Source organism: Heteronotia binoei, chromosome 6, assembly GCF_032191835.1.
Source record: "Heteronotia binoei isolate CCM8104 ecotype False Entrance Well chromosome 6, APGP_CSIRO_Hbin_v1, whole genome shotgun sequence".
NCBI lineage: Eukaryota > Metazoa > Chordata > Lepidosauria > Squamata > Gekkonidae > Heteronotia > Heteronotia binoei.
The window spans coordinates 149,587,719-149,613,915 of record NC_083228.1 but is presented as its reverse complement, the minus strand read 5'-3'; the positions used below and the strand labels follow the sequence as shown (position 1 = coordinate 149,613,915).

At 48.7% G+C, this 26,197-nt stretch overlaps 1 protein-coding gene across 1 annotated transcript in view; it reads left to right on the top strand.

Moving 5' to 3' along the window:
- Positions 1 to 5,460: 5,460 nt before the first annotated feature.
- Positions 5,461 to 26,197, top strand: part of LOC132574438 (probable cation-transporting ATPase 13A5) — a 68,864-nt gene continuing 48,127 nt past the window's right edge. Inside the window, exons 1-8 of the mRNA XM_060242792.1 lie at positions 5,461 to 5,523; positions 7,354 to 7,527; positions 12,197 to 12,337; positions 12,813 to 12,883; positions 15,304 to 15,384; positions 15,646 to 15,715; positions 16,120 to 16,254; positions 19,498 to 19,570. Coding sequence (XP_060098775.1) covers positions 5,461 to 5,523; positions 7,354 to 7,527; positions 12,197 to 12,337; positions 12,813 to 12,883; positions 15,304 to 15,384; positions 15,646 to 15,715; positions 16,120 to 16,254; positions 19,498 to 19,570 — 808 coding nt within the window. The remainder of the gene's footprint in view (positions 5,524 to 7,353; positions 7,528 to 12,196; positions 12,338 to 12,812; positions 12,884 to 15,303; positions 15,385 to 15,645; positions 15,716 to 16,119; positions 16,255 to 19,497; positions 19,571 to 26,197) is intronic.

Sequence of the window (26,197 nt, the reverse complement as noted above, 5' to 3'; positions counted from 1 at the left end):
CAACTTTATGATTCTATGAATTGCTTCCAATGCTGAGGCAGCGAAGGAAACTGCTTATCACAACTCAGAGGAGATAAAAACTTTAAAACAAAAAGGACAGACTGCTCCAAGTGGAATACCAACTATGTCATGGCAATTTGAAACTTTGTGGGGTGCCAGAGGAGGTTAAGAAGTCTGAGCATTTACATTCCTTTTTAAATAAATGGCTGGCCTCCTGCCTTCTACTGGAAAGGGATTGTCCCTCGTTGATTGAGTCAGCTTTCCGGATTGGAGCAATCAACAACTCCAAACAGAGGAGCCCACAAGATATAATTGTGAATTTCACTAATAAAGATATGAGAAATAAAATTCTGGCCTTGGAAAAAGAAGGTCATTTAAAGCTGCAGGATTTAAAGATACTGATGTTTCCAGATATTCCAATGGAAGCATTGAAGAGGAGAAGATCTCTTAAGGCAACGGTGTCAACGCTTCAAAGTTTGGACATTCGTTATAAATGGTCTCCTACAGGAAGGCTTCTAGTGCATCATCAAGGTTCTCTTTTTTCCAGTGTGGGATGAGGCCTCAGTTGTAAAACTGCTCCAGTCTATCTGTCCAGAGGAAGAAGAAGTTATTGAAGCAACTGGGCAATCAAAGACAAAGCCAAGGCCAGCTGGGACCACACCTGAATAAATGTTGTGAAGCAGAGTGTGTTGACGCCTTGAATTATTTAAATTTAATAACTGTATTAGGTTATGCTTTGTAATTAGACTGGGCAGGGACTACTGTAAGGCAAAGGTAACTGTTCTATTGATTTGGTAGGTAATTTTATTTGGTTGATTATCCAATTTGTTTCTTGACTTAAAATGGTGGAGCAATCTATTCTTTATCAAAGATTTCAGGTTTTCACGGCTGGTAACATCATTAGGGTTTGTAGAATCTTTCGGGCTCAAGTGCTGTGTTCTACTGGAGAAAGTTTTCCTTCCAGACGTTTCGTTCTCAGCTGCGGAGAACATCCTCAGTGGCGTTGCAGCCGGAGCAGGCGCTCAGACCTTCTTGGCTGCTGTGCATTGAGTGAGTGTCTGGAAGGAAATCTTTCTCCAGTAGAACACGGCACTTGAGCCCAAAAGATTCTACAAACCCTAATCTATTCTTTTTATATATGTTAGTGTTCTGGGGGTGGGGGTGGGGCAGACATTACCCCTGTTTTGTTTTTTGGCTGCACAGCTAACGTTCTGTGCAGTTCCGCCTGGTCTGTAGGTTGGGGCTCCCGTTTTGAGCTGACTACCCTCTTGTTTTAATATCCCGTTTCTAGCATTCTCAGTGGAGGACAGGGAATCTTGGAACTTGGAATCATAGAGTTGGAAGGGACCTCCAGGGTCATCTAGTCCAACCCCCTGCACAATGCAGGAAACTCACAAATACCTACCCCAAATTCACAGGATCTTCATCACTGTCAGATGGCCATCTAGCCTCTGTTGAAAAACTTCCAAGGAAGGAGAGCCCACCACCTCCCGAGGAAGCCTGTTCCACTGAGGAACCGCTCTAATGGTCAGGAAGTTCTTTCTAAAGTTGAGCTGGAAACGCTTTGGATTTAATTTCAACCCATTGGTTCTGGTCCTATCTTTTGGGGCCACAGAAAACAATTCTACACCATCCTCTCTATGACCGCCCTTCAAGTACTTGATGGTGATCCTATCACCTCTCAGGCACCTCCTCTCCAGGCTAAACATCCCCAGCTCCTGCAACCTTTCCTCACAGGACTTGGTCTCCAGACCAAAACAATTACACCCCATCTCTATAGGACAGCCCTTCAAGTACTTGAAGATGGTGATCCTATCACCTCTCAGCCGCCTCCTCTGCAGGCTAAACATCCCCATACACCGTGGAGAAGGGGGAGGCTTTGGTGGAACTGTGCACACTATTATTGTACCCATATTCAGCGAACGGGAGTAGGTCTACCCAGTCGGACTGTCGGTGGTTAATAAAGCAGCGTAGATACTGCTCTAGGACCCCGTTTACACGCTCCGTCTGTCCGTCCGTCTCGGGGTGGTAGGCAGAGCTCAAGCCTTCCTCAATCCCCACCAATTTACAGAACTCCCGCCAGAAGGTGGCAATGAACTGCGGCCCGCCTTCGCTAATGACGTTGTCTGGGAACGAGCGGAGTCTAACCACGTGATTGAAGAATAGCATGGCCAATTTCTTTGCTGTGGGCAATTGGGCACAGGGGATGAAATGGGCTTATTTGGAGAATGTGTCTACCACCACCAGGATCACCGTCTTCCCATGGGAGGGGGGCAGCTCCACAATGAAATCCATAGACATAAGAACATAAGAGAAGCCATGTTGGATCAGGCCAATGGCCCCTCCAGTCCAACACTCTGTGTCACACAGTGGCCAAAATATAATATACACACACACATTGTGGCTAATAGCTACTGATGGACCTCTGCTCCATATTTTTATCTAAACCCCTCTTGAAGGTGGTCATGCTTGTGGCCGCCACCAGATCCTGTGGCAGTGAATTCCACATGTTAATCAACCTTTGGGTGAAGAAGGACTTCCTTTTATCCATTTTAACCCGACTGCTCAGCAATATATAATTTTTTGGCCACTATGTGACACAGAGGACTGGAGGGACCATTGGCCTCATCCAACATGGCTTCTCTTATGTTCTTATGTGACACAGAGTGTTGGACTGGATGGGCCATTGGCCTGATCCAACAGGGCTTCTCTTATGTTCTTATGTGACACAGAGTGTTGGACTGGATGGGCCGCTGGCCTGATCCAACAGGGCTTCTCTTATGTTCTTATGTGACGCAGAGTGTTGGACTGGAGGGGCCACTGGCCTGATCCAACATGGCTTCTCTTATGTTCTTATGTGACACAGAGTGTTGGATTGGATGGGCCATTGGCCTGATCCAACAGGGCTTCTCTTCTGTTCTTATGTGACAGAGAGTGTTGGACTGGAGGGGCCGTTGGCCTGATCCAACAGGGCTTCTCTTATGTTCTTATGTGACACAGAGTGTTGGACTGGAGGGGCCACTGGCCTGATCCAACATGGCTTCTCTTGTGTTCTTATGTGACACACAGTGTTGGGCTGGAGGGGCCACTGGCTTGATCCAACATGGCTTCTCTTGTGTTCTTATGTGACACAGAGTGTTGGACTGGAGGGGCCACTGGCCTGATCCAACAGGGCTTCTCTTCTGTTCTTATGTGACACAGAGTGTTGGACTGGAGGGGCCATTGGCCTGATCCAACAGGGCTTCTCTTATGTTCTTATGTGACACACAGTGTTGGACTGGAGGGGCCACTGGCCTGATCCAACAGGGCTTCTCTTATGTTCTTTTGTGACACGGAGTGTTGGACTGGAGGGGCCAGTGGCCTGATCCAACATTGCTTCTCTTATGTTCTTATGTGTCACAGAGTGTTGGACTGGAGGGGCCATTGGCCTGATCCAACAGGGCTTCTCTTCTGTTCTTATGTGACAGAGAGTGTTGCACTGGAGGGGCCGTTGGCCTGATCCAACAGGGCTTCTCTTATGTTCTTATGTGACACAGAGTGTTGGACTGGAGGGGCCACTGGCCTGATCCAACAGGGCTTCTCTTATGTTCTTATGTGTCACAGAGTGTTGGACTGGAGGGGCCACTGGCTTGATCCAACATGGTTTCTCTTGTGTTCTTATGTGACACAGAGTGTTGGACTGGAGGGGCAACTGGCCTGATCCAACAGGGCTTCTCTTGTGTTCTTATGTGACACAGAGTGTTGGACTGGAGGGGCCACTGGCCTGATCCAACATGGCTTCTCTTGTGTTCTTATGTGACACACAGTGTTGGGCTGGAGGGGCCACTGGCTTGATCCAACATGGCTTCTCTTGTGTTCTTATGTGACACAGAGTGTTGGACTGGAGGGGCCACTGGCCTGATCCAACAGGGCTTCTCTTCTGTTCTTATGTGACACAGAGTGTTGGACTGGAGGGGCCATTGGCCTGATCCAACAGGGCTTCTCTTATGTTCTTATGTGACACACAGTGTTGGACTGGAGGGGCCACTGGCCTGATCCAACAGGGCTTCTCTTATGTTCTTTTGTGACACAGAGTGTTGGACTGGAGGGGCCAGTGGCCTGATCCAACATGGCTTCTCTTATGTTCTTATGTGTCACAGAGTGTTGGACTGGAGGGGCCATTGGCCTGATCCAACATGGCTTCTCTTATGTTCTTATGTGTCACAGAGTGTTGGACTGGATGGGCCGCTGGCCTGATCCAACATGGCTTCTCTTATGTTCTTATGTGACACAGAGTGTTGGACTGGAGGGGCCGCTGGCCTGATCCAACAGGGCTTCTCTTATGTTCTTATGTGACACAGAGTGTTGGACTGGAGGGGCCATTGGCCTGATCCAACATGGCTTCTTTTATGTTCTTATGTGTCACAGAGTGTTGGACTGGATGGGCCGCTGGCCTGATCCAATATGACTTCTTTTATGTTCTTATGTGACACAGAGTGTTGGACTGGAGGGGCCACTGGCCTGATCCAACACGGCTCCTCTTATGTTCTTATGTGACACAGAGTGTTGGACTGGATGGGCCACTGGCCTGATCCAACAGGGCTTCTCTTATGTACTTGTGTGACACAGAGTGTTGGGCTGGATGGGCCACTGGCCTGATCCAACAGGGCTTCTCTTATGTTCTTATGTGACACAGAGTGTTGGACTGGAGGGGCCACTGGCCTATGCGACAGGGCTTCTCTTATGTTCTTAAGTTCTTATGCCTATTCTTCCCGAGTCTCCAAGCTCAATCTTACAGGCTCCAGTGAGCCAGGCAAGAACTCCATATATTAGTCACAATTCCGATCACATATATAACATTTTTGCTGCCCAGAAATCAAAACCTGCTGCCCTGGAGGGGCCGGCTGGGTTCACGAGGGAGGACCAGCCTGATGGGCACCTTGCCACGCCACACCTGTGGCATCAGATTGCAAAGAGCAGGAGACGAGAAGCTGCTGCACTCTGGGAATATCCGCACTCCAGCCTCTGAAACACCAGGGGGGCTCCTCCAAGGCAAGGAGGGGCAAATTCACTTGCTCTGTCACTCAACAGGTGATGCTCCCCCCCCCCATTCCAGCCCCCTCCCTCCTGGCCTTTCCGGCTGCTCTGCAGATCTTGGGGAAAGGGAGGTCTGCAAAGTCCTTCTCCCCCTCCTGCAAACTGTGCTGCCCACAGCAGTCGCTGAGCTGGGCAGCACTAGAGTGACTCCAACCAGGAAGGGAAGACAAAGAGGTCGTTGCATAAGTGAGCTGAAGAGGCTCAACAGGTTTCTGCCACTCTGCTTTTCACAAGAAGGTAGAAGGCGTGTGCACGCTCCTCCGCTCTTAAAGGCAGCCGGCACCGCAGGAGAGAAGGGAGGTTGTCTCCTGGCCTGAGTTCAAGTCACACACGGCGGTGGCCTGTCTGCTCATCCCTCCTAGAGCGAACAATCTGCCAGGCAGGATGGAGAAAAAGCCCCAAGCGAATCACCACGCCCTGCTCAACGAGGGGAAGGAGGATGAGATGGTAAGCATTCCTTTGTCCTGACCCCAGGGCTGGATTAACAATTAGGCCAAGTAGGCACTTGTGTTTAGGGGCCCCAGGCCAGCTCCCCCCCCCCCCGCCCGTCTTCCCCCTGCTTGCAGCCCTCCCAGCCTCCACGCACAGCCGGCAACTGAACCACTCTTTGCCCGACTTGCCTGGTGCGGCTGCTGCTGGCGTCGTTGCCAAGTTTGCCTCTCTCTCCCCTGCAGCTTTGACAAAGGGGCTTTTGAGAAGGTGCCTGCAGGCTGAAGTGGGGGCTGCAGGTGGTGGGGTGGACGCTCTGAGATAATTTGCAAGCCCCCCCCCGAGATTTCAACTGCCTAGGGGCCTCCACAGGGTTTAATCCAGCACTGCCTGACCCACAGGGGGTAGAGGCTCTGGAAGGATGTCTCTTTGGTCCTTACAGAGCCACAGAGCCCTGCGCCAGGCGGCTGATTTCTAGCTGAAGTGGTTCAGAAACGAGCAGGTGGAGAAGCTGCTGGCTTTGAAGTTCTCGGGCAAATCTTCCCCAGCCTCTCCCCTCTGCCCCTGCCCCCTGATTCAAGGCGTTCTCTGTGAGGCCTGGTGTTCAGGGCCCGTGGTCAGGAGAGGCTCCTGGCCTTCTGAAAAGGCCTGGCCCAGTCTTGGTGGCACCAACTGGGGCTGGCCACTGAGGTCTCCATTATTGCCCCATCCAAGTGCCTGGCCCTCTGCGGAGCAGGAGACAGACAGATACTGCGATCTCGAAACTGGAAGGGAGAGCAAAGGAAATGAAGGGACAGGGAGACCGAAAGGAACGGGGAAGAACCTGCATCCATTCCTGACCTCCGCATGAGGGCTGAATTGCTGCAGAGGAGGAGGAAAGCCCACGTAAGCCGATTAGCTGCAGGGAAAGGGCGTCAGAGAGCAAAGGAGGAAGAGCCAGCCCAGGGTGTGCCTGGTGCCCACAGGTTCAGGAAACAGCTGCCTGTGCTTGGGGTGGGCATCTGGACACATCTGGCTGGTGACTCTAAGCAGTCTTCATCCCTCTAGGGTTGCCAAGTCCAACTCAAGAAAAATCTGGGGACTTTGGGAGTGGAACCAGGAGACTTTGCGAGTGGAGTCAGGTGCCAGGATGTGGCAAGCAAAATTGAACTCCAAAAGGCCATCACATTTCTGACCATCACATTTAAAGGGACCACTCTCCATTTAAATGCCTTCTCTCCATTTGGAATAATGAAGGACAGGGGCACCTTCTTTTGGGGCTCATAGAATTGGACCCCCTGGTCCAATCCTTTTGAAACTTGGGGGGTGTTTTGAGGAGAGTCACCACATGCTATGCTGAAAATTTGGTGCCTCTACCTCAAAACACAGCCCCCCTAGATCCCCAGATACCTGCAGATCAATCCTCCATTATACCTTATGGGAATTGCTCATAGGAGAATAATGGAGTGCCCAACAGACATTCCCCCCCCTTGCTTTCAGATGACCCTGAAGCAGGGGGAGGGCCTCCAAACTGGGGGATCCCCTGCTCCCACCTGGGGATTGGTAACCCTATGGTTAAGTGTGTGGACTCTTATCTGGGAGAACTGGGTTTGATTCCCCACTCCTCCACTTGCAGCTGCTGGAATGGCCTTAGGTCAGCCATAGCTCTTGCAGAGTTGTCCTTGAAAGGGCAGCTTCTCTGAGACCTCTCTCAGCCGCCTACCTCACAGGGTGTATGTTGTGGGGAGGGGAAGGTAAAGGAGATTGTAAGCCGCTCTGAGAGACTGATTCAGAGAGAAGGGTGGGGTATCTATCTGTCTGTCTGTCTGTCTGTCATCTTCTCCTTCTTCAAATTGATGTCCTTCACAGGAAATATTTGGCTACAAGACCCACTGGTTCCGGAGGGCCCTGTGCATCGCTGGGTACCTTCTGTCCTGTGGGACTCTCCTGCTCGTCTTTTACTGGAAGCCGGCGTGGGACGTCTGGGCGAACTGTGTGCCGTGCGACTTGCAAGAGGCAGACGTGGTGTTGCTCAGAGCCACGGTAGGTTCCTTTCCTTCTCCCAGGCAGACCCCATCCTCGGATGTTACGACCAGAGCAGGCTGTACTCAGCATGCCCAGGTGTGCTGAGCTCCCCGCTCAGAAGTGAGAGATCCGGTGCACTGCAAAGTTTAGCCACCTGGAACATTCTTTTTATAGGGTATAGAACTTCTAAGCCTCATGGCTTATGGTAGCCTGGATGATCTGAAAATGTGCAAATGCCTAAGGAAATACCAGGCTCAAGCTGATGGGCATGGTATGAGCCACTTTCTTCCTGCACAGCTGTTTATCATTGTAGCGTGAAAGGTATTTTATTTGTTATTTGCTGCAGAGGACCTGAAGCCAGGTTTGTTACTTGCAGGCAGAAAATTGCTGTGGAAACATGATACAGTTAATTCTTGCCGAGGTTTGACTGGCTGGAAGGATATCATAGGCAGGCACAGCAGTGTTAACGACTTCCAGGGGGTGGCTGGAAATCTCCCAGGATTAGAACTCATCTCCAGGCCACAGAGATCAGCTCCCCTGGAGAAACGCCTGTTTTGCTGACAAGGGATGTATTAACTATGGCGTTCCTGCTATAATGCGTGAAAATTAGAGGAAACAAGGGATTCTGGAATGACACAGATGATGACTGTATAATTCTTGGCACTACTGGACCTAGAAAATCGCACATAATATAAAAGAAGAATAATTGCAGATTAATACCCTGCCCTTCTCCCTGAATCAGAGACTCAGAGCAGCTTCGAATCTCCTATATCTTCTCCCCTCCACGACAGACACCCTGTGAGGTGGGTGGGGCTGACCCAAGGCCATTCCAGCAGGTGCAAGTGGAGGAGTGGGGAATCCAACCCGGTTCTCCCAGATAAGAGAGCTCTGGCTGACCCAAAACCATTCCAGCAGCTGCAAGTGGAGGAGTGGGGAATCGAACCCGGTTCTCCCAGATAAGAGAGCTCTGGCTGACCCAAGGCCATTCCAGCAGCTGCAAGTGGAGGAGTGGGGAATCAAACCCGGTTCTCCCAGATAAGAGAGCTCTGGCTGAGCCAAGGCCATTCAAGCAGGTGCAAGTGGAGGAGTGGGGAATCCAACCCGGTTCTCCCAGATAAGAGAGCTCTGGCTGACCCAAAACCATTCCAGCAGCTGCAAGTTGAGGAGTGGGGAATCAAACCCGGTTCTCCCAGATAAGAGAGCTCTGGCTGACCCAAGGCCATTCCAGCAGCTGCAAGTGGAGGAGTGGGGAATCCAACCCGGTTCTCCCAGATAAGAGAGCTCTGGCTGACCCAAGGCCATTCCAGCAGCTGCAAGTGGAGGAGGGGGGGAATCCAACCCGGTTCTCCCATATAAGAGAGCTCTGGCTGACCCAAGGTCATTCCAGCAGCTGCAAGTGGAGGAGTGGGGAACAAACTTGGTTCTCCCAGATAAGAGAGCTCTGGCTGACCCAAGGACATTCCAGCAGGTGCAAATGGAGGAGTGGGGAATCCAACCTGGTTCTCCCAGATAAGAGAGCTCTGGCTGACCCAAGGCCATTCCAGCAGCTGCAAGTGGCGGAGTGGGGAATCAAACCAGGTTCTCCCAGATAAGAGAGCTCTGGCTGACCCAAGGCCATTCCAGCAGCTGCAAGTGGTGGAGTGGGGAATCCAACCCGGTTCTCCCAGATAAGAGAGCTCTGGCTGACCCAAGGCCATTCCAGCAGCTGCAAGTGGAAGAGTGGGGAATCCAACCCGGTTCTCCCAGATAAGAGAGCTCTGGCTGACCCAAGGCCATTCCAGCAGCTGCAAGTGGAGGAGTGGGGAATCAAACCCGGTTCTCCCAGATAAGAGAGCTCTGGCTGAGCCAAGGCCATTCAAGCAGGTGCAAGTGGAGGAGTGGGGAATCCAACCCGGTTCTCCCAGATAAGAGAGCTCTGGCTGACCCAAGGCCATTCCAGCAGCTGCAAGTGGAGGAGTGGGGAATCCAACCTGGTTCTCCCAGATAAGAGAGCTCTGGCTGACCCAAGGCCATTCCAGCAGCTGCAAGTGGAGGAGTGGGGAATCAAACCCGGTTCTCCCAGATAAGAGAGCTCTGGCTGACCCCAGGCCATTCCAGCAGGTGCAAGTGGAGGAGTGGGGAATCCAACCCGGTTCTCCCAGATAAGAGAGCTCTGGCTGACCCAAGGCTATTCCAGCAGGTGCAAGGGGAGGAGTGGGGAATCAAACCCGGTTCTCCCAGATAAGAGAGCTTTGGCTGACCCAAGGCCATTCCAGCAGTTGCAAGTGGAGGAGTGGGGAATCAAAGCCGGTTCTCCCAGATAAGAGAGCTCTGGCTGACCAAAGGCCATTGCAGCAGGTGCAAGTGAAGGAGTGGGGAATCAAACCCGGTTCTCCCAGATAAGAGAGCTCTGGCTGACCCAAGGCCATTCCAGCAGGTGCAAGTGGAGGAGTGGGGAATCAAACCTGGTTCTCCCAGATAAGAGAGCTGTGGCTGACCCAAGGCTATTCCAGCAGGTGCGAGTGGAGGAGTGGGGAATCAAACCCGGTTCTCCCAGATAAGAGAGCTCTGGCTGACCCAAGGCCATTCCAGCAGGTGCGAGTGGAGGAGTGGGGAATCCAACCCGGTTCTCCCAGATAATAGAGCTCTGGCTGACCCAAGGCCATTCCAGCAGGTGCAAGTGGAGGAGTGGGGAATCAAACCCGGTTCTCCCAGATAAGAGAGCTCTGGCTAACCCCAGGCCATTCCAGCAGGTGCAAGTGGAGGAGTGGGGAATCAAACCCGGTTCTCCCAGATAAGAGAGCTCTGGCTGAGCCAAGGCCATTCAAGCAGGTGCAAGTGGAGGAGTGAGGAATCCAACCCGGTTCTCCCAGATAAGAGTCCGCGCACTTCACCACTACACCAAACTGGCTCTGTATACTAGATTGGTCCCCAGAAGAAGGATTAGAGATCCAAAATGACTTGCTAAGCGGACGGATTCTCCGTTGGCCCTTTTCTCAACTATAGCACTAGAATACAATATAGTGGCTTTGTGCCATATAAGGACAGTCGTCGCATTGTGAAACTAATGAGATTTTAACTTTCTGCATGACTGATATGCTTTGTATTGATGATAGTATCAAAATAGCAATTTGCAAACATATTAAAATTAAATATATAAAAACATTTCCATATATATTAAAAATCCCAGAGGGCAAGCTTCTGGTTTCCATTATATTAGTTCAGGGTGTTTGTTGGTGCTGAAGGTAATAGCCACCTGCCCCTAACCACTAAAGACAAGCTTCTAAAGTTTGGTTTTACAGGCCCTGCGGAACTGTGGCAGGTCTTGCAGGGCCCTGATGTTTTTGGGGAGGGCATTCCACAAAGGGGGGGCTGTTGCCGAGAAGGCTTTGACCCTCGTGCTGGTCAATCGAGCTTCTTTCAGTCCAGGGATCCTCAGGAGATTTTGAGACCCTGAGCGTAGTGCTCTCTGGGGTACGTATGTGGAAAGGCGGTCCCGAAGGTTGAGAGGTCCCAGACCATATTCATTCTCATTTACATTTACATAACCATTCATAAAACTTTGACCTATCCTGTACTTTTTTCTTACATGTTTGAGTGTTGACTCTGCATGTCAATTCATCTTCTTCTATTATATCCATTATTTTTACAATCAAGTCATCCATAGTGTAGTTGAGCTTGCCTTTTTCTTCCAACAAATAAAATTCTTGCGGCTGTTATGTGGCTTTTCTGAGAAGGATTTTGTGCACTGCTTTTTGCCTTTCCTGTGGCCCCAACACACTTGAGGGGAAGCAGGTCCAAGAGCAGCCTCCCCCCCCCCCCCAATTCTTCTCCACGGAAGGGTCATCCCTGGGAGGCAGGGAAGCTCTTGAACCCGGAAGGGAAGGGACTGAGGAAGTCTTCCCAAGGCTGGGAAATCCACGCTTGATCCTGGTCTGGATCGCCGTCTTTGACCTCAAATATTTGAATGCTCCGAGTCCTACTTCAGGGCATATGCCCCATTGCTGCCAGCTAGTTTGGCAACTAATGCCAGCCTCCCGGCTTCACTCAGAGACTCCCATGTGAAATGATGTTTTGTGAGGCTCTTAAGAATGTCATTCTTGAGGCGAGAATGACAGCGAATGACAGCGATGTTTATTTACTTAGGAAGTTTTCCCTGCCACCTCTTCAGAGTTCTGCTTGAGGAGACTTACAGTTAAACACCAGCCATTAAGAGACACACACTGTTGGGCATCAGCAGCATAAAAAATAGGCCGTAAAAGAGAGCAGGCCATTCAGCCATTAAACAAGCTGCTTTCTCTTCATGCAGATGCCTTTTCATAGAATCGTAGACTTGGAAGGGACCTCCGGGGTCATCTAGTCCAACCCCCAGCACAATGAAGGAAACCCACAAACACATCCCCCTCACAGCAGCATTGCTGTCAGATGGCCCACCACCTCCCAAAGAAGCCTCTTCCACTGAGGAACCACTCAAAAATATTTAGCCTTTTCTCCAGGCTAAATATCTGCAGGGGCTTCTGAACCACTTGCCCTCGGTCCTCTGAGGTCTGTACCGCTCAAGAGTTCTTGGCAAGGCAGCCTCAGCCAAAGAACAATCGTGCTTCCCTTAACCCTGATTCAAGGAGGTTCATAACACAGAAGCAGACCATTTTTAAGATCTGCATCCCAAGAATGTGAACGTTCCCCCCCCCCCCCCCCCCCACTGCAGGATGAGTTTCAGAGATACACGAGGAAGAAGGTGATCTGGATTGACTTGTCGAAACTTCGGGATGAAGATAAACTGAATCGCGTCCTTAGTGCTGACAAAGAATGTGTCCTATCCAAAGCTGTAATGAAGCCGCAATTGAAAGTAAGTACCGCTTGTGGTGGGGCTACATGCAGGCTGTGGGGTGAAGGGCAGACAAGGAAGAAGCCTTTCCCCAACTCATCCCGTAGTGGAGGAGGAAAGATGCATCTCACATTGCCCCTTCCTGAGGCTAGAGGTGGGCATCTCCTGCACCCCCAACCATTCCCTTTCCCAGAATCCCACTCTGCTGACCTTAATAGAATCAAAGGTCTCCAGGTCCTTGAGGTGGGGGTCATAAATGGTGTCCCTAAGGCCTCCTAGGGCTAGTGGGCCTTGGGTGATGGGTAGCCCTCTTGGTCCTTCTCAGGGCCCACAGGGAGGGTCTTTGGGAAGGTCATAGCTTCTGTGGATGTGGAGGTGGGATGTGGCACTCCTCCACCTGCAGGGCCCAAATTACAGTCAGGGAGGAGGAATTCAGTAGCAGCCAGAGATTTGATCTGGTGATTCCTAATGGCTGTCTTGCACCCCATTCATGTAGGTGAGATACATCCGGGTACAAAAAATCCGCTATCTATGGGACGTTTCAGCAAAACAGTTTCACAGAATTGGGTGAGTTTTCATGTCCATTTTTTAAAATCTCCGCATTCAGAGGCAGTCAGCTTCTGAATCCCAGAGCCAGAAGTGCCTCAGCTCCTGTGTCCTGTTGTTGGCCCTTCAGAGGAACTGGTTGGCCACTGTGTGAGACAGGAGGCTGGACTGGATGGACCCTCACTGGTCTGACCCAGCAGGGCTCTTCTGATGTTCTTCTCAGGGGAAGGCCTTGGCCTCTCTGCCCTGTTGTTGGCCCTCCAGGGGAACTGATTGACCACTGTGTGCGACAGGAGGCTGGACTAGATGGACCCTCACTGGTCTGATCCAGAAGGGCTCTTCTGAGGTTCTTCTCAGGGGAAGGCCTCGGCCTCTCTGCCCTGTTGCTGGCCCTCCAGAGGAACTGGCTGGCCACTGTGTGAGACAGGAGGCTGGACTAGATTGACCCTCCCTGGTCTGACCCAGCAGGGCTCTTCTGAGGTTCTTCTCAGGGGAAGGTCTCAGCCTCTCTGCCCTGTTGTTGGCCCTCCAGAGGAACTGGCTGGCCTCTGTGTGAGACAGGAGGCTGGACTGGATGGACCCTCACTGGTCTGACCCAGCAGGGCTCTTCTGATGTTCTTCTCAGGGGAAGGCCTTGGCCTCTCTGCCCTGTTGTTGGCCCTCCAGGGGAACTGGCTGGCCACTGTATGAGACAGGAGGCTGGACTAGATGGACCCTCACTGGTCTGATCCAGAAGGGCTCTTCTGAGGTTCTTCTCAGGGGAAGGCCTCGGCCTCTCTGCCCTGTTGCTGGCCCTTCAGAGGAACTGGTTGGCCACTGTGTGAGACAGGAGGCTGGACTGGATGGACCCTCACTGGTCTGACCCAGCAGGGCTCTTCTGATGTTCTTCTCAGGGGAAGGCCTTGGCCTCTCTGCCCTGTTGTTGGCCCTCCAGGGGAACTGATTGACCACTGTGTGCGACAGGAGGCTGGACTAGATGGACCCTCACTGGTCTGATCCAGAAGGGCTCTTCTGAGGTTCTTCTCAGGGGAAGGCCTCGGCCTCTCTGCCCTGTTGCTGGCCCTCCAGAGGAACTGGCTGGCCACTGTGTGAGACAGGAGGCTGGACTAGATTGACCCTCCCTGGTCTGACCCAGCAGGGCTCTTCTGAGGTTCTTCTCAGGGGAAGGTCTCAGCCTCTCTGCCCTGTTGTTGGCCCTCCAGAGGAACTGGCTGGCCTCTGTGTGAGACAGGAGGCTGGACTGGATGGACCCTCACTGGTCTGACCCAGCAGGGCTCTTCTGATGTTCTTCTCAGGGGAAGGCCTTGGCCTCTCTGCCCTGTTGTTGGCCCTCCAGGGGAACTGGCTGGCCACTGTATGAGACAGGAGGCTGGACTAGATGGACCCTCACTGGTCTGATCCAGAAGGGCTCTTCTGAGGTTCTTCTCAGGGGAAGGCCTCGGCCTCTCTGCCCTGTTGCTGGCCCTCCAGAGGAACTGGCTGGCCACTGTGTGAGACAGGAGGCTGGACTAGATTGACCCTCCCTGGTCTGACCCAGCAGGGCTCTTCTGATGTTCTTCTCAGGGGAAGGCCTCGACCTCTCTGCCCTGTTGCTGGCCCTCCAGGGGAACTGGCTGGCCACTGTGTGAGACAGGAGGCTGGACTAGATGGACCCTCACTGGTCTGACCCAGCAGGGCTCTTCTGATGTTCTTCTCAGGGGAAGGCCTCAGCCTCTATGTCCTGTTGTTGGCCCTCCAGAGGAACTGGCTGGCCACTGTGTGAGACAGGAGGCTGGACTAGATGGACCCTCCCTGATCTGACCCAGCAGGGCTCTTCTGATGTTCTTCTCAGGGGAAGGCCTCGGCCTCTCTGCCCTGTGGTTGGTCCTCCAGAGGAACTAGTTGGCCACTGTGTGAGACAGGAGGCTGGACTAGATGGACCCTCACTGGTCTGATCCAGCAGGGCTCTTCTGATGTTCTTCTCAGGGGAAGGCCTCGGCCTCTCTGCCCTGTGGTTGGTCCTCCAGAGGAACTGGCTGGCCACTGTGTGAGACAGGAGGCTGGACTATATGGACCCTCCCTGATCTGACCCAGCAGGGCTCTTCTGATGTTCTTCTCAGGGGAAGGCCTCGGCCTCTCTGCCCTTTGTTGGCTCTCCAGAGGAACTGGTTGGCCACTGGGTGAGACAGGAGGCTGGACTATATGGACCCTCCCTGATCTGACCCAGCAGGGCTCTTCTGATGTTCTTCTCAGGGGAAGGCCTCGGCCTCTCTGCCCTGTTGTTGGTCCTCCAGAGGAACTGGTTGTCCACTGTGTGAGTCAGGAGACTGGACTAGATGGACCCTCATTGCCCTGACCCAGCAGGGCTCTTCTGAGGTTCTTATGACTTGCTGGTGGGAAGTTCTGCATAATAAAAGGTCTCTGCTTGTGGTGTAATTTGCCTTGGATTTCCTTTTTCCCAGGTCACTGGAGGACAGCAACACGTGCTATGAAATCCATCACAAGTTTGCTGAGGGGCTGACCACGGAAGAGCAGGAATTCCGGTATGGCTGCTGTCTAGCCAGCTGCTGCCTCAGAACTAGGTTTTCCAGATTGAGGTTGGGAAACTTCTGGAGATTTGGGGATGGAGCCTTTGACTCACAGCAAAACCAACTTGGGCCAGGTTGAATCAAAGCAGTGTGTCTGTGTGGGGAGGTGCCAGGGTTCTTTCCTTGGGGCCTGGCATGGCCGCTCTCCCCGCACTGAGCCCTATCACATTAGGCTTCTTACGGCACAAATATTAATGTCCTCTCTTTCTTTCTCAGGAAGTTAGTTTGTGGGCCTAACACCATTGAAGTGGAAATTAGCCCCATCTGGAAACTGCTTTTTAAAGAGGTAACCGGCATCTTTGCAAAATGGCCTTTCCGACCCACAACCACCTCCTCTTCTTCCTCCTCCTCTTCTTCCTCTTCCTCCTCTTCTTCTTCCTCTTCTTCCTCCCCCCTTGAACTCTAGTATTTTGAGAGTATCTCGCTGTCTGCTCTCTCCACTGTGTGCTTAATTTTATTTAGCTTCCGTCATGCCTGGCCTTCATTGTCTCTTTTCAAAAGTGAAAAGTCCCCAACTCTCCTTGGAGGACGGGTGCTGCAGCCCGGGGGCCACGTTGTCTGTAGCTCAACAGCGGGAGGCCAGCAGAAGACACATTAATTGGCCTCTCATGTGGTTGCCTGTTGTGGAAACCCCCCTCCCTGTGCCGCCTAAGCCTGCCTGTGACCGCAGGGCTTGTCTTGTGTCCCTAGATCCTGAACCCCTTCTACATCTTCCAAGCCTTCACCCTGACCCTGTGGATGTCCCAAGGCTACTTTGAGTATGCGTCTGCCATCATCTTCCTGTCCATCATCGCCATCACCCTCACCGTCTACGACCTGCGGCAGGTAAGTTGGCTGCTCTGCCGGCCTTCTTGCTCCTCTGTGATGGGGAGAGCAGAGGAGGCTCCTGCCTTTGCTTACAGGGTGAGTGGGAGGCCTTGGGAGGTGGAAGGGGGGGGGGAACGGGGGCTCCATCACTCCCTGCAGACAGGCTGGCCCAGGAGGCCTTGTGATCTCAGGTCTGCTGTTCAAGGGCATTGGTGCAGTGCCATTCCCATGGCAGGATGCCACTCAGGACAAAGCTGGCATGCAGCTGCACAGACCAGGGTGGAAATGCCCCCAGGAGATGGAAATATGTACCAGTGGGAGGACTGTTAGAGAATTTGCACGCAGCAGAAGACACTGAAGGAGAGGGACAGGCAAACACAGGAATTAATAGACAGGAGAGACAACTGTATGCAATGGTAGAATATATTTACCAGAACAGCATCCAATATTCAGAGTCGCTGCCAGGCCAAGGTCATACACAGTAATCAGTACACACTCTAGTAGATAACAGTATACACCAGTAAGTATACACAGCACGATCCAAGCACAGTAGCACAGGATCAACACCAGCAGTGTTCACTGCCACCCGGACGGTGAGCCTCACAGTACACACAATCCTTACAGGCAGGCAGAGCAAGCTCACTGAGCTTCCCTAAATACACACATCAATCATGCAAGCTCACCAGAGGTTGCATCAGCTCTGTGAGTCAGCACAAAGCCTAATTACAGGTGAGGCCATTCCACCTTACCTCAGTAACAGGTAACAGCTGGGCCATGACTCAGCGTGACATTGCAGAAACAACATTACTATTACTGAGACGGAGTCAGTCAGCCATTTTAGGACTGATTCCCAACAAGGACTGCTCAGTTTGGTCTGGTTTTGCAGTGCATTCCAGTGCGCAAGCGCAGAAACGATGTGCCCTGCATTCACGGTCCTTTGGCAAAAAACCAGGCCTTTGCCAGGGCATCAAGGCAGCTGTCAAGAGGGTCACTGTTTGGAGCTCAGAAGTGTGCGTCACACCCAGCTAGGTCTGGATTATCCCGGGATGAATACAGTGGCTTTCTGAAGCCTGCGGGGCCTGACTGCTTTGGCAGGTCTTGCATGGTTGGGGGCAGGGTTCCCTCTCAGCTGAGTGTGCGTGAGCCAGCTCACCGATTTGTAGCCTCCAGCTCACACATTTTTGCCTTAGCTCAGGAAGGAGGGCCCCACAGCACACTCATGGATGCAGTCAACTTTAAGGCCAGGAGCTCACAAAGGAGAATTTTTGCTCACAAGACTCTGCAGCTTCGAGGGAACATTGGTTGCCGGGGGGGGGGGCAGGAGGGGAAATGAGTGATAGTGCAGAACATTCCCTGTCCATCGTTTCCGTGCGAGGGGCTTCAACCACGGCTGCACCACAGTCAGGACTGGGGGCGGCGGGGGGGAGCCCCACTGAAGAAAGGGGAACGCAGGAACTCCAAGGGGAGCTGGCTGGGGAAGGGATGGATGGAATGGAAAGCACACTCCCGGGTAGTTTCCAGGCTGCACCCAGTGCCAAGGAGAAAGTGCCCCCCCCCCCCAATCTTCAGAAGCTTCACTTCATTGACAGACAGGGTATCATTTTGAGAGCTCTCCAAATCTTCTGGCTGTCCCTGGGCTAAAAGAGGCTAGGCTCAACTCCACCAGAGCAAGAGCCTTCTCGGTTGTGGCCCCAGTACTCTGGAACACCCCCCCCCCCCCGAAGCCATCAGGGCCCTGCAGGACTTCTTGCAGTTCTGCAGGGCCTGCAAGACTGAACTGTTTCAGGTGGCATAGAACATCTAATGGGAGAGGGCTGCCCCCACATCTGGATCTATTGCACTTTTATTACTAACTGTCTACGATCCGTATGTGCTGGGAAAGGAAAATATTATAGACTCCCCCTGAAGTAGCACCATTGCCATTTATTTGATTGTTTTAATATTGCTTATTGTGTATTTTATGCTGTTAGCCGCCTTGCATCTGCATGGAATGGGTGGGATATAAATATAACGTAAATAAATAAATAAAAATATAGCGGGGGGGGGGAATCTAAGGGAGCTGGGGGGAGCTGAAGCTGGGAAGAGATCTGCACACTCAGGAGTGGAAACTGGCTGTCACCCAGTGATACTGATAAGGCAGAAAAAGGAAAGGAAAGGAAAGGAAAGGAAAGGAAAGGAAAGGAAAGGAAAGGAAAGGAAAGGAAAGGAAAGGAAAGGAAAGGAAAGGAAAGGAAAGGAAAGGAAAGGAAAGGAAAGGAAAGGTCCCCTGTGCAAGCCCCAGTCGTTTCCGACTCTGGGGTAAGATCTTAATTATAGCACCATAATCTTAACTCTAATGTAATTTTAATGTTTTTAAGGATGATTTTATATTGAATTGTATATGAATTTATAATTGACTGCACATGGTTTTATTGTATACTGTATTCATGTGTTGTGAGCCGCCCTGAGCCTGCTTGTGGGGAGGGCGGGATACAAATAAAAAGTTATTATTATTATTATTATCGCTTCACAACGTTTTCACGGCAGACTTTTGATGGGGTGGTTTGCCAGAATGCTAAAGCAGCAGTCCTGCAGTCCTGCGGTCCGAACTCTCTGCTCACGACCTGAGTTCAATCCCAGCGGAAGCTGGTTCAGGTAGCCGGCCCAAGGTTGACTCAGCCTTCCATCCTTCCGAGGTCGGTAAAAGGAGTCCCCAGCTTGCTGGGGGGGGAAGTGTAAAAGACTAGGGAAGGCAATGGCAAACCACCCCGTAAAAAGTCTGCCGTGAAAACGTTCTGAAAGCAACATCACCCCAGAGTCAGAAACGACTGGTGCTTGCACAGGGGACCTTTCCTTTCCTATCTCCACAGGGAGGGTCCATCTAGTCCAGCCTCCTGCCTCACACAGTAAACTGCCTTGAACTCTGTAAGGAAGAAAGGCGGCTGATAAATGTTTTAAATAAATAAAATAAGAATGTGGGGGAGATGATGGAAGCAGTCTTATCTCTCCAGGGATGGTCCTGATTGAGCTTCTTTCCCCTGGCTTGCTTGGCCTCTCTGCAGCCCAGGATAAGGGAAGAGCTGGTGGGGCCACAATAATCCTCTTAGGTTTCCCTTCGCTTTGTTTGGGGACTTGGCGCTGGCAGCTGAAGGTTCCCAGAGAGCAAAGCCGGTCTCTGGAGTGTGCCCCTCCTCCGCCCCACCTCATTCCTGCCGGGTTCTGTGCAGAAACACCAGGAGGAGGCCCCCTCCGGCATCTCACCTTCCGCTTTCCCATCTGCAGCAATCCATCAAGCTACACAACCTGGTGGAAGAACACAACAACGTCACAGTCACAGCCTGGATTAAAGATGAAGGTGTGTGTTGCAGCCCTGCTGGCCCCCCTCTGCTGTCCCCCCTTCTTTCCTGGCACCTCTAAAAACCACATACGTGGCTGCCAGCCCTGGCAGCTGACTTTCACCTCTGGGCATTCTGCCTCTCCTTGTGGGGTGGGTGGAGACTTGGGAGTCTGTGGGGGCTGTCAGCTGTTGGAAAGAGGAGGCTGCTGGCTCAGGCTGGTGCTCCTTGGTCTAGGTTGGAGGGTTGTCAACTCCAGGTTAAAAATTCCTGGAGACTTGACTTCCGGTGATGGCGTGGTGCGGCTGAGCGGCTTTTCCCGAGTCTCGGGAGACGGCTCTGTTTGCTGAGCATTTGAGGGAGGCTCTCCACTGGGGGGCACCGCCTAAAGAAGTGACGGAAGACACATCGCAGTTTGGGGAGCTTCTGGGGATTGGGAGGGGAGCGGAGGCTCCTCTTTTAACCTCAGCTGTCCCCGTAGCCGATGCTCAGCAACGCTCCAGCGACTAACCGGGCCACCGGACAAGGGAGTGAAAGGAGACAACAGTTTTATTCCTTTTAAATAATAACGAAAAGAACCAAACTGAAATCCCTGCTCCTGTTGATTTGCACTGACACTGGAGTCTTGGCTGCCGGGTGACGGTCAAAGAAGATACAGAGAACGGACAGCAGAAAGCGGAGAGCGGAGAGAAGCGGGTGAACAGTAAGAGTATACAGCACGAAACATAGCAGGTACGAGATTGTGGTGGGCAGAGGACAGAGGGAAGTCTATGATAAACTGGACTGAGGTGAAGAAAATAGAAGATTGAAAGAAGGAGGGAAATTGAGGCGTCCATAGTAAAGGGGGAGCGGGCAAGCTGAAGAGAAGACGAGCCGAGAAAGAAATTAATGGCGGACAGCGGCCGCGGCTGTGACAGGAGAGACTGAGTTGCGGAGCCGGGGGGGCTGAAATTTTGATTGAGTAAATAACCTGGACCATAGTAACGAAGGAAAAAGTTTATATTGAATATTACAGTATTAATAGCAGTGGTCGAAGCGGAAAGAAGGCATAAAGAGAGGAGAGAAAGAGAAAGAAAAAGGGAAGTTGTTTGGAATCGCCATGTGGCTTGAAAGTGAAAGTAAGAGAAGGGAAAAGAATGGCGTCTGTATGGAGAGTGAATAGGTATAGGTTTTGATACCTGACTAACAGTTTAAAACGGTGTTAAAGAGAAGTTTCACATAAGACCTTGGAGATATATAATTGGTAAAGGGTGGGGAGAGGGTTCTTAGCAGCAGTTGCGCTGCAGCTATCTCCCCACTGAAGATGGGTTTTTTGAAAGTTGGAGAATTGCTTGGATTAATTTGCTGACTGAGAAATAATAAAAACTAACACCAAACTGTAGAGAGAAGGAAGAAGAAAAGAAGAAGGAACAAAGGAAGTACGGAAGAAGGAGCTGTGGAGTGGAAGAAGAACAAGGGAAGAGGAAGAGAAAGGAGGTGGATAGAAAGAGTGACTTGACTGTAAGATAAATTATAGACAAGGAATTGGACTGGCTGACAAAGAACTGAAGATTGTTGTTATTGGTAAAACTGCTGAATAGTGGTAAGAAAGATAATATACAACTGGTGCATTGAGGGAAGTAATTTGTTATTTAATAGAGCTTTTGGGAGATTAAGGTATTGTATTATTTATTGAACAAATTTAATGTATTAGAAAACCATATTGTGGAAAACCAGGAGAACTGTACCAATTAACTTAAAATTTTGATTGACCAATGTAATGAATTGAAGGGTTGATAATTATACAAGGTGTAGAGAGATTGTTGGGATTAATTAACAAATTAATGAATTGAACGGTGGTAGTCTATATAAGATTTAGAGAATTTGATTGAACTAATTAATTAACTAATGATATTTTCTTGATAAAGAGATTGGGAAAAGGGAATTTAAACATTGCTCAACACTTAACAATTAAGTCAACAACCCCGAAAGTTTTTACAAAACAGAAATGGGTCCAAAAAAATTTGGGCAAGGTACCCCCTCACCTACCCCAGTGGCAGGAGGGGGCAAAAAAACACCAGAGGCAACAAATCAAGAGGCTATTGAAAAGTTACAGAGTATTGTGATGGATGGTTTTAGGCAAAACCAAGAGGCACTAGAAAAGATGAAAACTGATTTAATGGGACAGATAACAAAAACGAACAAACAACTTGAAGAATTTCAAAAACAATTATTAGGGAATACCCAACAGATTCACAGCCTGACTGCTAAAGTAGATAAAATTGCGGAAAAAGAGAAAGAAGTGTCCAATATTGCGAGAGGAAATAAAGAAAGCGTGGCTCAACTAGAGGAAAGGGTGATAAAACTTGAGATGGAGAAGGCAGCGTATATATTACGCTTTCAAAATTTGCCAGAGGAAAAAGGTGAAAAGTTAACGGAGAAGATTACGGAATTACTGACTTTTGAGGACGAAGAATGGTTGGAAGAGGGAAGGAGAGATATTGAGTGGGCAAAAAGAGTTTCATCTAACTACACGAGGAAACACAAATTGGCAAGAGAGGTACAAGTCAAATTTACTCACCTCGCAACATGTGAAAGAATTCTTAAAAAAATCAAAGATCAGGAATTGAAGTGGAAGGAGACTAGTATCAAGGTGTTGAAGGAAGTCCCCTGGGAAGTTCGGCAACGTAGGGCCAAATACCGAAAATTAGCAATGTGGCTGACGCGACATTCAGTGCAATTTAAATGGTTGGTGCCGGAAGGGATGTTCTTTACATACCATGCAAGAAGACAGAATATAACCTCTCTGGAAAAACTAGAGGAATTCTGGGATCAATATGTGGATCCAAGCAGCCGTGAATCTGAAACGGAGGATGAGCAAGAAGACCAAGGAGAAGAAGAGGCTTCAAGTAAAGCCGAAGAGGGAACTGGGCAGAAGTTCCAGAACAAAGGAATAAAGACAAGGACGCAAACTAAAAAAGTTCCGAAAGTAACGGCTGATAGTATAGACTTGTTAAAATGAAAACCAAGACCGAAGTACAGATAATATCAGTTAACGTCAACGGCCTAAACGAACCAGGCAAGAGAAGAAGGATTTTCCAGCAGCTGAAAAAGACTGCCTCCGCAATAATTTGTCTACAGGAGACGCATATCCAAGAAAAAGATGTAAAATATCTACAAAATGCGAAGCTAGGCACTCTCTACCACTCATCTGATCCGGAAAGAAAAAGGAAAGGGGTCGCTATATATGTATCCAAATCTATTCAATCAAACTGTTTATACTCAGATAACAAGGGTAGAATGGTAATAGTAGAGATAGATCATTGTGGCAATAAGTTGATATTAGTGAATATCTACGCCCCCAATGAAAATTTGGGAAGATTTTACAAAACCCTGCATGAAAAATTGATGGAAATTGGACCAAAAAACTGTTGTATTATCGGGGACTTTAACGCGGTCTTCGACGCAGAAAAAGACAAGAAATTTGAAGAAATTAAAAAAAGGAAGTTGCGAAGTGGGTTACCGAAAGAATTTTTAAAATTAGCGGATGAGCTCAACCTGCTGGATGTATGGAGGACTAAGAACCCATTAACGAAAGACTACACCTACTATTCTTCGGTACACAAATGCTGGTCGAGGATTGACATGTGCTGGCTATCCGCTGAGTCAATGCTGTCAGTTGTACAAGCGGACATCTTACCCAAAACCTTTGCGGATCATAATCCAATTCAGATTAACCTATTAGGACCTTCGAGAAATTCTCGCTGGACTCTTAACCTGCAAATTTTGAAAGAGAAAAGGTTTCTGGAAACAACTAAGAGAGAAATAAAAGAATTCTTCCAATTTAATTTAACCAAGGATACTAGTATGCTTACTATTTGGGATACCTTTAAAGCCTTCCTTCGTGGGATCGCAATAAGATATACAGCGGGCAGGAAAAAAGAACGCCTGAAGTCCTATAAAGATTTAGTTCAAAAATTAAATGAACAAGAAAAACAGTTAAAGATAAAGAATATGGAGGAGACAAAACTCAAGATTTCGGCCATCCAACACCAAATCAACCTATTACTTATGGATGAAGTGGAAAAGAAGATGAAGTGGATGAAACAAACCCACTTTGAAAGTGCGAACAAAGCTAGTAGATGGCTAGCATACAAGCTAAAAAAGGAAAGAAGTAAAAAAATTATAAAGTCTCTTAGAGATGGAGAAGGGAAGGAGACAACGCAAACGAATCAGATGAAAATAATAATTCAAAAATTCTATCAAAACCTATATAAAGGTCAAGAGATTTCTAACCAATTGCAAGAAGAATATATTTTGAAGTCTAAATTAAAACAGTTAACAGAAGAACAAAGAGAGAAAATGGAAATTCCAATTACTATGCACGAAATTGTCAAGGCCATGAACCAACAAAAACCAAATAAAGTACCGGGACCGGATGGCCTTCCTATTGAACTTTACAAGACTTTTGAAGAAGAAATTCTTATCCCATATAAGAAAGTTATTGAGGACATACAAAATAAGCATGAAATCCCAACATCCTGGAAAGAGGCCCTTATCACATTGATACATAAGGAAGGTACCGATTCAGCGGAAATTAGAAATTACAGACCTATTTCTTTACTAAACAGCGATTACAAAATTTTTGCTACGGTACTGGCGAACAGGCTTAAAAAAGTTATCAGTGCTGTTATACATGAAGACCAAACCGGATTTGTTCCAGGTAGACAAATGAGGCAAAATGTAAGATTCTTAATGAACGTCATTGAATATTATAAAGAACATCCTGAGAAGCAAGTGGCATTAATATTTGTAGACGCTGAGAAAGCCTTCGATAACGTGAATTGGAAGTTTATCTTGAAATCATTGGAAGCGGTAGGTTGTGGAAGAAATTTTTGTAAATTGGTGGAATCCATATACATGGCGCAAAATGCAAAGATTAGTTTCAATAACACCAAAACAGATTTGATTAATATAGCTCAGGGCACAAGACAAGGTTGCCCTTTATCGCCACTATTATTTATATTAACATTAGAGCTCTTATTGCAAAGAATAAGAGAGGAGGATAGAATAAAGGGTATCCGAATTAGAGGAGAGGAGTTGAAGATTCGAGCTTTTGCAGATGATCTGTTATGTATCTTAGAAGATCCTAACTTATCTATTGGTCAATTCAAAGAAACACTAAAACAGTATGGGCAAGTATCGGGTTTTAAGATTAATGCGCAGAAAACGAAATTTTTTACAAAAAATATGAACAATGAACAAATGAACCAATTTGAAACTCAATCAGAATTTGTGTATGGAAAGAAAGTAAGATATTTGGGAATTCAAATGACTAATGAGCTCAAAAATTTATATCGAGATAACTATGACAAACTGATAAAAGAAATTCAAGAGGACTTAAATAGATGGCAAGACCTGCATATCTCACTTCTGGGCAGGATAGCAACTATAAAAATGAACATATTGCCAAGAATCTTGTTCCTGTTTCAGATGATCCCTATTATGCTTCCGAAGTCTTTTTTTCAACGGATTAACAAAATCATCTCATCCTTTATTTGGCAGAAAAAAAAGCCCAGAATCAGACTAAAAGTTCTCCAAGACAGCAAACTCAGAGGTGGTTTTGCCTTACCAGAATGGAATTTATATCATAAGGCCTGTCGTATTGTTTGCATTGGTTTGCATTGGTTTGCTTTTGGAGGACAAGAGAATGTTGGTTATCGAGGGGGCAGGGTTGGGAAAAGGATGGCACGGATATCTTTGGTACCAAAACCCTCCCTCCAACAGTTCATTCTGGAGGCATGAGATAAGAAAATCCCTTTACAGAGTTTGGATGGAAATTAGGAAATTTTATTCTTATACCCCATTATGGGTCTCACCAATTGAGGCTCATACTCATCCCAACCTCTACGACTGGAACAAATTAATTGATTACCAAAGTTTATTAGATAAACAAAACAATATAAGAATGGAAGAAATGATTTCAATAGATTGGTGGTTGAAGTGTCAAATACAATCTTGTCATCAAAAAGATAAAGAAAGAGGATTCCCCAAGAAATTGAATGACCTTGACCAAATTATTCAGACAGATCAAAAATTAATTTCCAAAATATATGAATGGTTACTGAGAGAAAAAATGCAGGAGGAGGTGGTCAAAGAATCATGGATAAAATGGCTAAGAGATATTGACCTCAATATTAGTTTAGATGACTGGGAGAAAATCTGGAAACGGAATGTAAAGCTAACCTTGCCGGCCCTGTACAAAGAAAACTTATACAAAATGATCTACCGCTGGTACCTAACACCTGATCGCTTAGCTAAAATATATCCCAGTTATTCTAACAAATGCTGGAAATGCAAAAAGACCAAAGGCTCATTAATTCATATTTGGTGGAGATGTGAGCATGCTAAAAAATACTGGGCATTAATTAATACTTGGGCCCAAAAAATTCTAAAAGTTAAGGTACCTCATTCACCGGAACTATACCTTTTAAATGTGTGTAAAGAAGATTTTCCACTTAAAACAATTAAGATACTAATGTATATTGTTACCACCGCGAGAATATTATTTGCTAAATATTGGAAAATACCCCAAACCCCCTCCAGGGAAGAATTTATGGTTAAACTTATTGAGGCTGCAGAATTAGATATTATGACTACTAGAATAA